At 44.4% G+C, this 18,367-nt stretch overlaps 1 protein-coding gene across 1 annotated transcript in view; it reads left to right on the top strand.

Annotated features, from left to right (window-relative positions):
• Window positions 1-18,367, top strand: part of ascc3 (activating signal cointegrator 1 complex subunit 3) — a 522,713-nt gene that overhangs the window by 299,389 nt on the left and 204,957 nt on the right. Inside the window, exon 16 of the mRNA XM_080192820.1 lies at window positions 8,603-8,827. Coding sequence (XP_080048946.1) covers window positions 8,603-8,827 — 225 coding nt within the window. The remainder of the gene's footprint in view (window positions 1-8,602; window positions 8,828-18,367) is intronic.

Raw genomic sequence — 18,367 nt, 5'->3', positions numbered from 1 at the left:
AGAAGTTCCAACCTCTGACCTGCTCTTAGAACAGAATAGAATCACTACAGTGCAGAAGGAAGCTGTTTGGCACATCAAGCCTGCACCAACAACAATTGCACCCAGGTCCTATCCCCATAACTCCACATTTAACCCTGTCAATCCCCCAATGCTAAGGGGTAATTTAGCATAGCCGATCAACCTAATCCACACATCTTGGGGGAGGAAACTGGAGCACCCAGAAGAAACCCACGCAAACATGGGGAGAATGTACAAACTCCACACAGTCACCCAAGGCTGGAATCCCCAGTGCTTTGAGGCAGCCGGTTAACCACTGCCACTGTGTCGCCCTTATAGGCACAATATTTATGTGGCTGGTTCAGTTAGGTTTCTGGTCAATGGCAGCCCTAAGGATTTTTACTGGGGGGGGATTCAATGATGTTGATGCCATTAAATGTCAAAGGCTGATGGTTGGATTGTCCCATTGTCCAGCACTTGTGTGGCACAAATATTACTTGCCATTTAGCAGTCCAAACCTGACTGTTGTCCAGCTGTTGCTGCCTATGTACATGGATGGTATCAATATCTGAGGAGTACTAAATATTGTGATAATATTAATGAACAGCCCCACATTTGTATTGATGAACGAAATGTCAGCGATGAAGCAGCTGGGACAGTACTCTGAGGCATCCCTGCATGATATTCTAGTGTTGTGATGATTGGCCTCGATAAACACAACCATCATCTTTTGTGCTTGACATAACTCCAGTTACTGGAGAGATTTCCCCCAATCCCCATTAATGGTTCCTTGATGCCAAACCGAACCAAATGTTGCATTGATGTCAACTGTAGTCACTCTCACCTCATCTCTTTAACTTGGCTCTTCTATCCATGTTTGGAACAAAATTATAATGCGATTTGGAATCAAGTTGTTTGAAAACAATTAATCCATCTTCTAACTGCTCTTTTCGTTCTTGTTAAAATTGTAAGAACTTCTTTTTCTTAAATTTACACTTTCTAGTTGACATTATGCTGGCCAATAGAATTATTTTTCTCCCAATTTACCTAATCAGATCTCATCTTCATATCAATTCTGATTAAGAGTCCTGATTTTCCTGATTGCTTGATGAAATTAAAGACCCTCATCCAAGATATTTCAATGAATAGCTTCTACACCCTCTCCACATATTTTCTACAGAATGGAAAATACCATAGAAAATACCAATATAATTTCTTGTGCATTATACAGATAAAACAGACCACATATGCTATGCTTTGTCTGTATAACGTGCAAGATGTCGATATGCCGGCGTTGGACTGGGGTAAACACAGTAAAAAGTCTGACAACACCAGGTTTGGACCATTCCATAGAAAATATGTGGGAAGGGTGTAGAAACTATTCATTGAAATATCATGAATGAGGGTCTTTAATTTCATCAAGCAATTAGGAAAATCAGGACTCTTTTAATCAGAATTGATATGAAGATGAGATCTGATTAGGTAAATTGGGAGAAAAATAATTCTATTGGCCAGCATATTGTCAACTAGAAAGTGTAAATTTAAGAAAAAGAAATTCTTACAATTTTAACAAGAACTAAAAGAGCAGTTAGAAGATGGATTAATTGTTTTCAAACAACTTGATTCCAAATCGCATTACAATTCTGTTCCAAACATGGATAGAAGAGCCAAGTTAAAGAGATGAGGTGAGAGTGACTACAGTTGACATCCAATGCAACATTTGGTTCAGTGTGGCATCAAGGAACCATTAATGGGGATTGGGGGAAATCTCTCCAGTAACTGGAGTTATAAATCGGTTGGACTGAAACCTGGTGTTGTCAGACTTTTTAACGTGCAAGAAACAATACTTTTCACTATATACTAATGCATGTGACAATAATAAATCAAATCAAATATAATTGTGCCTAAATGAGGATTTCTATAGGGTTAACATTACTTCATTGCTTTTGTACTTCACTCAATTTCTCAGAGCTAGGATGCTTTTTTATATATCTTATAACAACCAGCTTCATTTTGGAATGTGATCATTTTGTGAGTTTGAAGAATTGTTAGGCATTGCAATAGCTCATTGGAAGGAAGCTGGTTTGTAATATAGGTTTATAGGATCTAGGATTTGCCGACCAGCTGAATGGGCCTGATGGAAGCTGAAGTGAGAAGAGAGGAACATTTTCTCTTGAGTCTGAGTAATGGTGGACAGGGGGAGCGGCACATAGGAAATTGATACCACCATCTCCAGTTAAGAAATTGCCCACACACTGGTAGCATAGCTATAAAGTGGATACCCCTCTGGATCTTTCCTCAGACAAGATTGTGGGAGAATGTCATTTTAAACATTCTGATTTGGGAAACTCATATTACTCTGAAAGAGTTAGAAGAAATGGAAGCACTTCTAACACCAATGTAATTGTTTTGAAAACTAGATTGAGCCCTGAGACACCATTGAACACAGTAAGAAGTCTTACAACACCAGGTTAGAGTCCAACCAGTTTATTTGATAGTAATCTCACAAGCTTTCGGAAACGGTGTTCCTTTGTCAGGTGTGTGGAAGGTTCTGATAGAGAAGGGCATATAAAGTCACACACAGTTTACAGAATACTGATTAGAATTCAAGTCTTTACAGCTAACCTGCTATTCAAGTCTTAAAGATGCAGACAATGTGAGTGGAGATAACATCAGCATAGGTTAAAGAGATGTGTGTTGTCTCCAGAAAGGATATGTCGCACTACATGACTTGCCTGGATTTGTAAAATCTCACTTACTGTCCTGTCTGGAGAAAATACACGTTCTTTAACCTATGCTTATATTGTCTCCACTAACATTGTCTGCATCTTTAAGACTTGAATAGCAGGTTAGCTGTAAGACTTGAATTCTAATCAGTATTCTGTAAACTGTGTGTGACTTTATATGCCCTTCTCTAACAGAACCTTCCACACACATAAGAACATAAGAAATAGGAGCAGGAATAGGCCATCTAGCCCTTCGAGCCTGCCCCGCCATTCAATAAGATCACGGCTGATCTGTCGTGTCTCAGTTCCACATTCCCGCCCTCTCCCCATAACCCTTAATCCCCTCTCTTATCAAAAACCCATCAACCCGCGTCTTAAAAATATTTAGCGAGGTAGCCCCCACCACTTCAACGGGCAGAGAATTCCAGAGATTCACCACCCTTTGCGTGAAGAAGTTCCTCCTCAACTCCGTTCTAAACCACCCTCCCTTTATCTTGAGGCTGTGCCCCCTAGTCCTACTATCCTTTCTGAGCGGGAAGAGTCTCTCCACCTCTATCCTATCCATCCCATTCATCATCTTATACGTCTCAATGAGATCTCCCCTCATTCTTCTAAACTCTAACGAGTACAAGCCTAATTTATTCAGCCTCTCCTCACACCTGACAAAGGAACACCATTTCCGAAAGCTTGTGAGATTACTATCAAATAAACTGGTTGGACTCTAACCTGGTGTTGTGAGACTTGTTACTGTGTTTACCCCAGTCCGACGCCAGCATCTCTACACCGTTGAATGCCCAGGGGACTCATCACACCGCCTCTCCTCTAAGCACCCCATGGTATTCCCCTCCTGCACAGGATTCCCCACCAGCCCCTGAGCTCAAATCCCTCCCCCCCACCCCCCGCAATGCATAACTTCTCCCCTCCCCCTCATGACTCCTACACAACCATCTCTCTCTCTCATAAGAACATAAGAAATAGGAGCAGGAGTAGGCCATCTAGCCCTTCGAGCCTGCCCCGCCATTCAATAAGATCATGGCTGATCTGTTGTGGCTCAGTTCCACTTTCCCGCCCTCTCCCCATAACCCTTAATCCCCTCTCTTATCAAGAACCCATCAACCCGCTTCTTAAAAATATTTAGCGAGGCAGCCTCCACCACTTCAACGGGCAGAGAATTCCAGAGATTCACCACCCTTTGAGTGAAGAAGTTCCTCCTCAACTCCGTTCTAAACCGCCTCCCATTTATCTTGAGGCTGTGCCCCCTAGTCCTACTGTCTTTTTTGAGCGGGAAGAGTCTCTCCACCTCTATCCTATCCATCCCATTCATCATCTTATATGTCTCAATGAGATCTCCCCTCATCCTTTCTTAACTCTAACAAGTACAAGCCTAGTTTATTCAGCCTCTCCTCATAGCTCAATCCCCTCAACTCCGGTATCAGCCTAGTAAACCTCCTCTGCACTCCCTCCAGGGCCAAAATATCCTTGCGCAGGTGCGGCGCCCAAAACTGCACACAGTACTCCAGCTGCGGCCTCACCAATGCCCTATACAGCTGCAGCAAGACCTCCCTACTTTTATATTCAATCCCCCTCGCTATGAAGGCCAGCATCCCATTCGCCTTCCTGACCACCTGCTGCACCTGCAAGCTGGGTTTTTGCGACTCATGCACAAGGACCCCGAGGTCCCTCTGCACCGTCGCCTGCTGCAGTTTTTCGCCACGTAAGTAATAGTCCTTCCTATCATTCTTCCTACCAAAGTGGACCACCTCACACTTGCCAACATTAAATTCCATTTGCCATTTCCTGGCCCATTCGCCCAGCCTATCTAGATCCTTCTGCAGACTCTCCGCACCCTCCGCACAATTTGCCTTTCCCCCAATCTTGGTGTCATCAGCAAATTTCGACACCCTGCACTCGGTTCCCTCCTCCAGATCATCTATATAAATGGTAAATAGCTGAGGCCCCAGCACCGACCCCTGGGGCACCCCACTAGTCACCAACCGCCAATCCGAATAGCACCCATTGACCCCCACTCTCTGCCTCCTATTTGACAACCAATCCTCTATCCACGCTAACACCCTACCCCCAACTCCATGTCCCCTGACCTTCTGCAATAACCTCTTGTGAGGTACCTTGTCAAACGCCTTCTGAAAATCCAGAAAGACCACATCCACCGGCTCTCCTCTATCCACTGCCCTAGACACATCCTCATAGAACTCCAGTAAATTTGTCAGACACGACTTCCCTTTAATGAAACCGTGTTGCGTCCGCCCTATCAAGCAATTCCCTTCAAGATGCCTCGCAATTTCCTCCTTAATGACGGATTCTAACATTTTACCTACCACAGACGTTAAACTAACCGGCCTATAATTCCCCGCCTTTTGCCTGGCACCCTTCTTAAACAACGGCGTAACATTAGCCGTTTTCCAATCTTCCGGCACTTCCCCGGAATCCAGCGACGTCTGGAAAATAACCACCAAGGCATCCACTATCACCTCCGCCATTTCTTTCAGAACCCTCGGATGCATTCCATCCGGTCCTGGGGACTTGTCCACAATCAGCCCCTCCAGTCTGTCGAGCACCACCTCTCTAGTAACAGTAATGTCATTAAGACCCTCCATTCCTACCACCTTTCCATCGCTAACACCCGGCAAATTATTCACGTCCTCCTCCGTGAAGACAGAAACAAAAAAGTTATTCAAGACCTTAGCCATATCCCCATCCCCTACCACTAGCTCCCCTTTCTCATCCTCTAAAGGACCAACGTTCACCCTAGCCAGCCTCTTCCTTTTTATATATTTATAAAAACTCTTGCTATCCTTTTTTATATTAAGTGCTAGCCCAGCCTCATAGCTTCTCCTACCCTCCTTTATCAACTTCTTTGTCAATCTTTCTCCCCCTCTCTTCTCCTCCTCCTCCTCCTCCTCCTCCTCCTCCTCCTCCTCCTCCTCCTCCTCCTCCTCCCCTCTCTCTCTCTCTCTCTCTTCCCCCTCCCCCCCCCCCCCCCAACTAATGTTTGACTCTCTTTCCCATCACCCAATTAGGATGTCACACATCACCATCTCTCTGACATCCCACTCACTCAGCTTGGACTCTTACCTTCCCTCCTGGCCTATTATTTTCAATTTACCGCAGGTGATGCCATTGAAAGTGGGTGGTGGGAGTGGGGTGGGGGGGCAGTCCTCCTTCACACCACTTCTTTTACACTATGACACCAGGGTCCAGCTGTGCTGCTTGAATCTCACCCAGCCTGAGTTGGTTGAGCGAGACAGGCAGTTAAGAATTTAAGCGCAGTTAAGTCGATACAAAATGCCAATCCGCTGCTGACTTCCACTCCGAGGAAGTTATGGCTCAGAGACTTTAAGAACCTCATAAAATTTGGGCATTTTGATTAAGCTGAAATAAAAATAAAAGACTGTGCTTTTCTTAAATAGAAATTGGTTTCAGTTCTGTTTTTGTAATCAGCCCCTTTCATTGTTAGACACAGCATTTACCACATCTGCTGCTGAAACATTCATCATGTCTTGGTTACTGCAGTGCCACCTATCCACGTTCTGTTATCTGGCCTTTGAGCTCTATGCTTTGTAAAATTCAGTTCATCTGAAACTCTGTTACCCATACCCATTTCCAGATCAAGTCCTGTTCATCTGGTTGTTATTCCTGTCTTTTGCTACATTTGTTCCATGCCTTGCGGTCTTCTGATGAATAATTGTCATCCTCATGTTTAATTCCTCAAATGACTCTGCAGCTATCTCACCATAGCCTTATCCATCAGTACACCCTTTCCAGAACACACCCTTCTTCTGGTGTTGCACCTCCACCACGCCATTCACGAGCATGACTTCAACTGTCTATAATTTCATAGTTTATTGGTTACAAGTAGGTTATATTAACACTGCAATGAAGTCACTGTGAAGATCCCCTAGTCGCCATACTCCGGCGCCTGTTCAGGTACACTGAGGGAGAATTTAGCATGGCCAATTCACCTGACCAATACATCTTTCAGACTGGGAAGAACCGGAGCATCCGGAGGAAACCTGCACGGACATGGTGTAAACATGCAGACTACACATGGACAGTCACCCAAGCTGGAAGTCTCTGTCTGCTCCTTAAAGGCTACATTTTTAACCAAACTTTTAATCATCCCTCCGAATAGCTTCTTTGGCTTGCAATATATCTTGTCTCATTGCATCTCTGAAAGTACTGTGGGACGTGTTCTTACAATTTTTTTATAGTCTTGATGAAACTCTAATGGCAATTGTAGACTGCACAGGTATCTTAAGACCACAGGGTTTAATACAGAATTTGTGTGCACCACCAGTAGACTAACACAGCTGCAATTATAATTACATTTCATTGCATCTTAGCAGTGTATGACACTGGATGAATATATATAAAATGTGGAGTGTACAAAATTAGAAAATTTAGGCAGTGGATATCACTAGTTAATAGTCCACACTTGCAATTCTTCATTCAATTAGTTTTTTCATAAGCTCCTCAAATTCTGATTTATTGAATGACGTTTTTGTTGGCCTTTTTTGTTCTTTCAAATTTGTTTCCATCATGGAATCCAAAATCAACTCTGAAAATTAGGGGCTGGAGCCTATTCCTGCTGAGCGGGCCAATCTGTCAGAGTGGAAGTTGGCGCATGCGCAGTGACACCTCACTGCCAGCCTTCCAATCGCTGGCCAGCCCCGTACCTCTGAATCATTGACCCTCCAGCCTCTACCTCCAGTCTCCCAATCGCTGACCTCCTGGATCTCTGTGGACCAGCTCCAAAGTCCTGCGCCCCCGCCAGTGATCCTCTGGTAGAGTGGCAGCAGTACCCCCACCCCCACTGATCGCTTGCCCAGTGGGCAATACCAAGATGTTCCTTGGGTATTGCCACTTTGCCCCTTGGGCTGTGCCAGAGGATCTGGCACAATCCAAGGGGCACCCTCCCCCTTACCCCTGACCTCCTGGGGGGGATGCCTCCATGGCCTTTGTTCCTTCCAATGGGGTCATTAGTGGAGAGCTGTTGTAAACCCCGTGGGAGGGAACCACTCCTGGTGTGGGGGGGGGGGGGGGGGGGGGGGGGTTCTCTAGCAGACCCAGAGACTTCAGTCCTAGAGACGAGCGGAGGCCGTGGCACCCAACAGGAAGCTCGCTGATGTCTCCCAGCACATGATGTTGCTAGAGCTGGGAGAATCGCCCCCAAAACCTTCTGCATTATCAGATTTTATAGAGGGAGTCTGACCATCAAGTATCTTTTACAAAACAAATACTTGAATTATAATCAGTTTTAAGCTTTGTGTTTCAGTCACTTTTTATCCTTATTGAAGTTGGAGATGGAAATGGTTGTGAACATGATTCGAAGATGCCGGCGTTAGATTGAGTTGGGTACAATAAGAAGCCTCACAACACCAGGTTAAAGTCCACGAAGTTTATTTGGAATCAACAGGTGATGAAGGAGCAGCACTCCGAAAGCTTGTGTTTCCAGGTAAACCTGTCGGACTTTAAGCTGGTGTTGTGAGACTTCTAATATGATTCGAAGAGATATTGATGGTGGTCTGATGCAAAATGGACCAGAAGTTGAAGTGACAATTGAGACACTGCTGCTTGATAATCAAGTGTCCACTAATTTTAATTCGCCCAATGCCATTGACCTCAATAAATTGCCATGAGCACTTGCTGTGTAATGGCAACAATTCAATAAAACAGAAATAAGCAGAAAGCAAAAACAAACGGCTGTTATAAGCCATAACAAAATCTTTTGGAATAGACTTAATTATTAATGATATATTGATAGAAAACTCTGTTCTTTTATGAAAACAAACATTTGAGGAAATGTCAATTGTGCACATTTATCTTGTTGTTTCTAATGCCTTTGATTGGTTCTTCCACAGGGCACTCAAATTTATGATGCCAAGAGGGGTTCCTTTGTTGATCTAGGAATTTTAGATGTGATGCAGATTTTTGGCAGAGCTGGACGACCACAGTTTGACAAATTTGGTGAAGGCACAATCATCACTGCTCATGATAAACTGAGTCATTACTTAACTCTACTGACGCAGCAGAACCCAATTGAAAGCCAGTTTCTGGATCGTTTGGAGGACAATCTAAATGCAGAGGTAAGAGCTCTGACACTTGGTTAGTTCTTTGGTTATTCAATAAAGTGCTTTTTTTTTCAGATTTTCATTCATTACCACATTCTTTGTTCCAGTGAACTCGGTTTGAATTCATCTTTGTAAGGCGATTATAGAGATATGATCTATGGTGTCTCAGCTAACGTAACTTCCACTTTTTAAAAGTTATTTAACGTTGCTCTGCACTTACCTTGCCTATTATAGCACAACAGTTGCGCTTTTCCCACTGATAAATGGGTAACTCACAGCTGCCTGTAGATTTTCTAACTAATGGGGGTTATTGTAGTTCCTGAAATGAGAATGTATCATGAAGTCCTTATCTCCTCTCTCTCATCTATTGCTGCTTAGCCCCATAAATTATAATTACACATAAATTTGTCAAATGTTTCATAGAATCGTAGAAACCCTACAGTGCAGAAAGAGGCATTCGGCCCATCGAGTCTGCACCGACCACAATCACACCCAGGCCCTACTCTCATATCCCTACATATTTTACCCGCTAATCCCTCTAATCTACGCATCTCAGGACACTAAGGGGCAGTATTAGCATGGCCAATCGATCTAACCCACACATCTTTGGACTGTGGGAGGAAACCGGAGCACCCGGAAGAAACCCATGCAGACAGGAGGAGAATGTGCAAACTCCACACAGACAGTGACCCAAGCCAGGAATCGAACCCAGGTATTTGATTTTGTTGTCAGACCAACGACAAAACTGCAGCCATCGTGCATGTGTTGAAGTGCCAATTCTGTCCCAGGAACTTCTGGGAAGACATTCCAGCGAGGAAAATGTTTGCAAAATTCCATGCTATATACTGTTGATCTGTAGAGGATCACTTCTCAGAAAGCTTCTGATGATTTTAAATAATTGCCAAGGCTATGGAAGTACATTTTGTTAGAACTTGTTTGTTTCATCTTTTAAAGATCTACTTGTACATAATTGTTGACTTTCTTGAGTGGTGTTGGAGCTATACTCCTCCAGGAAAATGGAGAGTATTCCATCACACCCCTGACTTGTGCAGTGCGGATGGTGGAAATGCTTTGGAAAGTCAGGATATGAGTTATTCGCTGCAGAATTCATAACCTCTGACTTACTCTTGTAGCCTGTCACAATCCTGGCTGATGTCATCTGGGATATCTATATAGTGTATATACAAACACACACATATATATTATATATGTTTTTCTCGTCCATCATAGTTGATGAGGACCTCGACACCCTTAGTCATTTTGAGGCTGGATGCGGTGTGTCGGAAGATGACTGATCAGGCCAATTTGGGCATGGAATGTCCTGGCACATATTGGACAGACTTGCGTTCCCATACAGTGGAGTGCAGTCTACTGAAAGCAGAACTTGCTTTTGCTATTCTGCAGTTAACTTCTGTATCAATAGTCGATGCTTGGGAGAGGGTGCTGCTAAGATAAGTGAACTGGTCCACTGCCTGTAGTTTCTGCCCTTTGATTGTGATTATGGGTTCTGTGTACGGTGCATGACTTTGGTCCTTTTAATGTTGATGGTGAGTCCAAAGTTGTCACAAGCCATGGAAAATTTGTCCATACTGACTTGCATCTCTGGCTCTGAGCCAGTACAGTAAAAAGTCTGACAACACCAGGTTTTAGTCCAACCGATTTATTTGGACTAAAACGTGGTGTTGTCAGACTTTTTACTGTGTTTACCCCAGTCCAACGCCAGCACATCCACATTCTGAGCCAGTATACAGGGCACAGTCATCAGCAAAGAGGAAGTCTGTCAGAACAGTCTCCTTCATTTTGGTAATAGCTTGAAGTCTCCTCAGGTTGAAAAGCTTCTCATCCACTCTGTACTTGAGTCTGATTCCAGCAACACTGTCCTGGAAGGTATCATTCAACATCGCAGTAAACATGGTGCTGAACAGTGTGGGTGCGAGCACACAGCCCTGTTTTTGACACCGTTGGTGACTGGGAATGCCTCAGAGGATTCTCTGCCATCCAGTACACTGGCCATCATGCCATCATGGAACTGGCGTACCATCTGAATGAATTTGGGGGGGCAGCCAAACTTTGACATGATCCTGCACAGGCCTTGTCAGCTTACAGTGTTGAATGCTTTCGCGAGGTCAGCAAAGGTTGTGTAGAGCTCGCGATTCTGCTCCTGACACTTCTCCTGAAGTTGGCGCGCAGCAAAAATCATGTCAATAGTCCCGCGACCTTTGCAGAAGCCACACTGTGACTCTGGAAGCAGGCCTAGCTCCAGGTGAGTGACCAGATGATTTAGCAGGACTCTTGCGAGGGTTTTGCCTGTGCTGGAGAGCAGCGAGATTCCTCAGTGGTTGTCGCAAACTTGCTGATTGCCCTTCCTCTTGTTGAAGTGTACGATGGAAGCATCTTTAAGTTCCTGAGGAATGGATCCTTGCTTCCAAAAGGACTGGAACAACTTGCTGAGCTTCTCAATAAGTACAAAACCAGCAGCTTTATAGATCTCTACGGATATGGCATCTGCCCCTGGATAGCTGGCTGACAGCTTTTGTGACTTCGGCTATGACCGGTGGGTCATCCATGGGCTGTTGATATCGACCTGGGGAATCCTGTCTATTGCCTCATCGTTAATAGGTGATGGTCAGTTGAGGACGGCTTCAAAGTGTTCAGCCCATCTCTGTAGGATCTGAATCCTGTCTGTAATGAGAGTTGTACCATCTGTACTCAGCTCGGGGGATCTCCTGAGAGATTGAGATCCATGGAGAGTGTTGAGGGCTTCATAGAACCATTTCAAGTCGTTTCTGTCAGCGTTTCTGTGTATTTCATCTGCCTTGACGCTCAGCCAGGCATCCTGCATTTTATGCAGTTTATTCTGGACTGTCCTGCAAGAACTGGTAAAAAGCATTTTTCTTGGCAGCTGATAATGGGTCGTTCTGACAAGCCCGATAAAGACAGTGCTTTTCAACAAGTAGAGTCTGTATTTCCTCATCATTCTCATCGAACCAGTCATGATGCTTGCGGGTGGAGGGCCCGAGCATCTTCAGTGCAGATAAATGGACAGCATCCTTGAAGCATTCCCGGTCGTTCTCAGTGCTGCCTGCGAGGTGTAGGTTAGCAAGCTTGATTTCTGAGACTTCAGCCATTGCTGAAGCTATGCTGGGGTTCTTTAGCTTGGCCGCATTGATTCTTTTCGTAATCTTGCTTCCTTGTGGTCGCCTCTTGCGTCTGATGCGGACCCTCGTTTTGGAGACAATGAGCCAGTGATCTGTCCAACAGTCATCACCACACATGGCCTTGGTCTCTCTGACATCCTGCCTGTCTTCTCCTGACAATGACATAGTTGATAAGATACCAATGCTTAGAGTGAGGGTGTATCCAGGAGGTCTTGTTACGGGTAGACAGATAGAAGGTTGTATTGGTGATGAGGAGGTCGTGTGCTGCACAAGTCTTCATTATGAGTAGGCCGTTACTTTTACATTTGCCCACTCCATGCCTCCCAATGACTCCCTACCGGGTTGCCGAGTCACACCCTACTCTTGCATTGAAATCACCAAGAAAGATCAGCTTGTCGGTACTGCTCACTGCTGATAGCAGGGCGTCTAGTTCTTCGTAGAACTTGTCTTTCATCTCATTCGGATTGTTCATTGTAGGAGCATAGGCGTTGATCAGGGTGGCGTGACTTCTGTTCTGTAGCGGAAGCTGTAATGTCATAAGCTGGTCATTCACACCCTTGAGTAGATTAGCAAGTTTCCGAACAAGTTGACTCCTGACAGCGAATCCAACTCCAGCATCACGACGCTCATCGATGCTGCGACCGCTCCAGAGAAAAGTGTATCCACCTCCAGTTTCAGTCAACTGACCTACGTTGGCAAGACGAGTTTCACTCAGGGCTGCAACGTCAGCGTTGTATCTTGCAAGCTCTCTGGCAACTAAGGCTGTTCTTCTCTCTGGTCTGTCTGCTTTAGGGTTGTCCAAAAGCATGCGCACATTCCAAGTGCCACTGGTGAGCAGTGTCTCCTTGTGTTTTATTTTGTTTGTTCGACGGCAAGATGGGATCCCTGCCAGCTGCGATAAACTGGCCAGGGTGTAGTGAAGCAGGCAATGTTTAGGGCACCTTTTCTAGCCCCTTCCTCATTCTACGGAGGTGAGCAGTGCATTCCTGAAGAGGACTGCTCATTCGCCCAGGTAGACACCGAGTTTCACTGCTGCTTCGGTCAGCGGAAAACGACCGTTAGACCTGAGCCGTCTGCGTGCAGATCCGTAACTACAGCTCCCAGTGTATCTGCACCTGCTGCTTTGTCGCTCACCCATCGCCACAGGACTTCAAAGGTTGAACAGGACGACGATGATGATGGTGTCAAGACTAGCTCTTGATTTGGATTAAAGTGAGGGAGAATTGTGCAACATCAGCCTCACTCTCTCTTCCCAATTCCCATCTGGATCCAGTGGCAAGACAAAAGTCAAGATGGCTGGAGATGGGTCTAGGCACAGTGATTGACCAGGACATCTTCTGTATCTTGTCCTGCTCTTCGTGTTCCATGACGCTTGCGGAGACCGCCATCTTGACCGTTCTATCCCAGCATGTGAAGACAGACTCCAGCGGATTGAGCGGACAAGACCAATGGAAGATCCAAAGGTTTTATATGTACGTGTATAGTTTAATTACAGGAATGGTGTGAGGAGCCAAGGACAAGACTCAATGAGAAGAGTAACCAGCCCAGTCATAGCATAACACTTATTAAAGACTCCTTATTACTATAAGGAAAAGACATATACACATGATCAGGACTGTAATGACTTAGGACAGTTACTAAACACACCCACACAGTTTAGATAATAATTACCCTAAAGTACAATTGCGAGACCTGAATTCTTTCAGGACTTAACTCTTTCCAAACAGCATCCAATTCAATGGGCCCGATTTTACCATTTTCATTCTAAGTGCTGACTTTGGGCACAGTTCAGATCCGAATTGGAAAACTGCTTTCAGGCGCCCCCATACGCACTTGGCCTGGAAAAAATATCACGGGTCTGAATTGCGCTGTGGGTGGGTCTTAGCGTGCCGGAAATGATCGGAGCTCTGAACTACAGTGAGGAAAAAAATGTGAAAATCGCATTGCTATTGCATCATTGGCGGGTCGCAAAAAGCAGATAAAGCGTCCGGGAGTGATGATTCCCACAGACATCACCACCACTCCTACAATGTAACTTTCCCCCTTATCCCCACACACACACACACCATCACACTACCACCACCAGAGAGCCATCTGGCCTCCTTACCAGTATATTTCACATACTCACAGACGAGCACTTTGACAGTTTCATTAATTAAGTGCCTGTGCACTACTGTAGCAGTGGAATCCCTTCTCTCTGCTGCCTGTCCTTGCAAAATACATCGACGTACCTATCCAGGCCTTTATTGAAGTTGTGTAATGAAACACATAGTTGCGTGTACAAATAACTGTTGCTTGATACACCAATGTTTGCAGTTGTGTTTAGCAACAGCCAACTTGTAGTAAATTCTCAGAGCTGCATTTCCAAGTTTAGAAGGTAATTTGGGAAATGGTAATAAGATATTTTCTACTTCTTCTGAATTTGCTGGTCTAGGGGAAAGAACCAACATTCATGGCAAGGGAAATAACCCTCCTCCCCCCTGCAACCAGAGAATGATCTGACCCGCCTCCCATTTAAATACAAATGCGTTTAAATGCAAATGCGTTTAAATCGCTGTTGTGACTGTTTCAGACACAAATTGGATCCCATCCATTTTCGGGCCTTGGTAAAGTGGGCATCTGCGCAGACACGGGCACGGATCGCATTAACGGTCTCATGCTTGACTTTATCACATTTTTGCGCCAAAAACAGGCATGACGCAATTGTAAAATTGGGCCCAATATGTCCATAAATAAACTCCAGTTTGTAGTTCCCACATGTTGTATGATTGAGTAGTATTGCTGGGGAACGTCTGTTCTTGGTTCAGTGAAGATATGGTTTTAACTGGCACCATAAAGGTTTCTGCACTCATGCATCTAGTCTGCTAGCTAGAACTGACTAATGGGCTGAAAGGTGGAATCTGCTCCTCAGGCTGCCAGATGGAAACTGCCTTCCTGCTTCCATGAAAAGGTTGTCAGTTATACTATTGTTTCCCTTTGATGGTTCTTCCTGTATATTGGCTGTCTGCCCTCTCAGCTTCTGTAGTTGGAAAAGATTAATACATGTGTATGCCTTCTCTGGGTGATGCAATGGTCTGCCCGAAGTATTTCCTATTAATAGAACGATATATTCTTCTGGTCTGTCGACAACTGCTACTCTCATTATTCTTCTGGTCTGTCGACAACTGCTAATCTCATTATTGGGATTCATGTTCTATGAAAAACCTTTTGAAATGCTGGTGGTTTTTAACCTGCTGGCACATTCATTACACGGTCTTCCTCCCCCCTTTAAAAATGAAATATCTTAATTTGAAAGAGATTTCATTTCTCAACCTTTTTCTTATTTGTGTGAACTTATTAAACATTACAACATTCAAAAACATGCATTAACATTGAAGATACCCCATAAATGTACACTCACTGTTCCCAAAAGTCTAATTTATATTTGAGATAATGTGCAATGATATTTCCTCTCCCGGCCATATGGAAGATTTTTAAGTTGAATGGTTGCAATTTCAATCTCCATCAGAATAACTTGGAGTTCCAGTTTTGGAATTTTTCCAGAAACCTTTTCCAGAAGTATAGAAACTCTATTTTTTTAAATATTTACTCATGGGACGTGGGCATTGCTGGCTGGCCAGCATTTATTGCGCATCCCTGATGGCCTGAGAGCAGTTAAGGGTCAGCCACGTTGTTGTGGTTCTGGAGTCACATGTAATCCACATTGGGCAAGGACAACAGATTTCCTTCTTGAAAGGACATTTTTCCAACAATCGACATGTTTTTCTCATCGTCATCAGTAGGTTCTTAATTATAGATATTTTTTATTAAATTCAAATTCCACCATCTGTTGTGGCGGATTATTAGCAGAGAACATTGGCTGAGTTTCTGGATTAATAATTCAGCAATAACACCACTGGGCCATCACCCCCACTCATATAATACAATTGTCTCTGCTGAATTGTTAGCAACATAAATCTCAAAATAAAACTGCAGATGCTGGAATCTGAAATGAAAACAGAAAATGCTGGAAAATTTCAGCATGTCTAACACTATCTATGGAGAGAGAAGAGAGTCAACATTCAAATCTAGGGCTTTGACGAAGGATCCTCTAGACACAAAACGTTGGCTCTATTCTCTCTCCACGGATGCTGTCTGACCCGCTGAGATTTTCCAGTATTTTCTGTTCACATCTCGTAATGTTGTAGCACCAGCTGTTGCTGCCAATTTCCTTGAGAAATATACCAGGTTCTCAAGGCCAAGTTCATCTTCCTGCAATAACACATCTTCTATGCCAATGTCGCTAGCATCCACTGCGAGTTTAAACTGCTTGTCATAGCTGGGTGCTGCAAAGACTGGGCTTGTCGTCAGCACGGTTTTTAAATGATTGAAAACCATTTGGCAGTCCTGCATCCAAATGAAATCCTTGTTCTTCTTGAAGATCTGTAGGAGTGTGCTACTACACTGCTAAATTTGGAACAAGCTTGCAATAGAATCCACTCATGGTGAGAAATCTTTTCAATTGGTGGTTCCAGAAAACTCCCAATAGCCAAATTTTCAGGGAGCCACTGTCACAATGTTCACCTCGTCTTCTCTCTGCTTTATGACTAACAAAGCACAAACAAAGAACAAAGAAAATTACAGAAAAGAACAGGCCCTTTGGCCCTCCAAACCTGTACTGATCATGCTGCCCGACTTAACTAAAACCCTCTACCATTCTGGGGACCATATCCCTCTATTCCCATCCTATTCATATATTTGTCAATATGCCCCTTAAAAATCACTACCATATCTACCTCCACTACCCCCCGCCAACAGAGAGTTCCAGGCACCCACCATCCTCTGTAAAACAAAAAAATCTGCCTCGTATATCTCCTTTAAACCTTGTCCCTCACACCTTAAACCTATGCTCCCTAGTAATTGATTCTTCCACCCTGGGAAAAAACTTCTGACTATCCATGTTGCCCATGCCTCTAATAATCTTGTAGACTTCTATCAGGTCTCCCCTCAACCTCTGTCGATCCAGTGAGAACAAACCAAGTTTTTCCAACCTCTCCTCATAGCTAACGCTCTCCATACCTGGCAACATCCTGGTAAATCTTTTCTGTACCCTCTCCCAAAGCCTCCACATCCTTCTGGTGGTGTGGTGACCAGAATTGAACACTATATTCCAAGTGTGGCCTAACTAAGATTCTGTAAAGCTGCAATATGACTTGCCAAGTCTTAAACTCAATACCTCAGCTGATGAAGGCAAGCGTGCAATGTCATATGCCTTGTTGACTACCTTCTCCACCTGCATTGCCACTTTCAGTGACCTGTGTACCTAGATCCCTTTGCCTATCAATACTCTTAAGGGTTTTTCTATTTATTGTATATTTCCTATCTGTATTAGACCTTCCAAAATGAAGTCTCAAGAACTCATGCTGGACATAGTCACACTTGGGAATGTATTGAGTTTCTAGTACTGAGCCCATGCCCTGATAGGATTGTTTTAATCTTGAGTCACCCTGCTGTAATTCAATTAATCACTTTGAATTGAAACCATCAGTCTTACTCTCTACGTCTCTCATTCTCAGCTAACCCACTAAAGATGGTATCAGATAACCTGATCTCATTTGCCTCAATCTGGGTTTGCAACTCCTTCCTCTTTTCATAGAACCCCTACAGTGTAGAAGGAGGCCATTCGGCTCATTGAGTCTGCATTGACCACAATCCCACCCAGGCCCCATCCCCATATCTCCACATATTTACCCTGCTAATCCTCCTGACACTCGGGTCAATTTAGCATGACCAATCCACCTAACCCGCACATCTTTGCAGCCGGAGGAAACCCACGCAGACACGGGGAGAACGTACAAACTCCACAGAGACAGTGACCCCATGCTGGAATCGAACCCAAGTCCCTGGCACCATGAGGCAGCTGAGCTAACCACTGTGCCACTGTGCTGTCCGATCTGATGAACCCGTGATTGCATCACTGCACAACCTGAAAAAACCCCAGGATGATTTGCTGGAATTTCTCTGTTGGTGGATTTTCTATTAGCTGCTCAACCACAGTACGCATTGTTACCATCTGTGATGCTGCTGTATTGTTCCCGAGAATGAATGAAATACCTGCAACTGGTGGGGTTTCAACCATTAATTCTCTGCCCGTTGAAGTGGTAGAGGCTACCTCGCTAAATATATTTAAGACACGGGTAGATAGGTTTTTGGTAAGCAAGGGGCTTAAGGGTTATGGGGAGAAAGCGGGAAAGTGGAACTGAGCCACTTCAGATCAGCCATGATCTTATTGAATGGTGGGGCAGGCTTGAGGGGCTAGATGGCCTACTCCTGCTCCTATTTCTTATGCCTACCACTACTTATCCCCATCTTCAAGCTACTCTCTTAAGCTTACTTTTATTGAAGATATTTGAATTTT

Source organism: Carcharhinus amblyrhynchos, chromosome 7, assembly GCF_965287045.1.
Source record: "Carcharhinus amblyrhynchos chromosome 7, sCarAmb.v2.hapA, whole genome shotgun sequence".
Lineage (NCBI taxonomy): Eukaryota > Metazoa > Chordata > Chondrichthyes > Carcharhiniformes > Carcharhinidae > Carcharhinus > Carcharhinus amblyrhynchos.
Note: the sequence above shows the minus strand (reverse complement) of the source record. Positions and strands in the feature narration are given on the sequence as shown.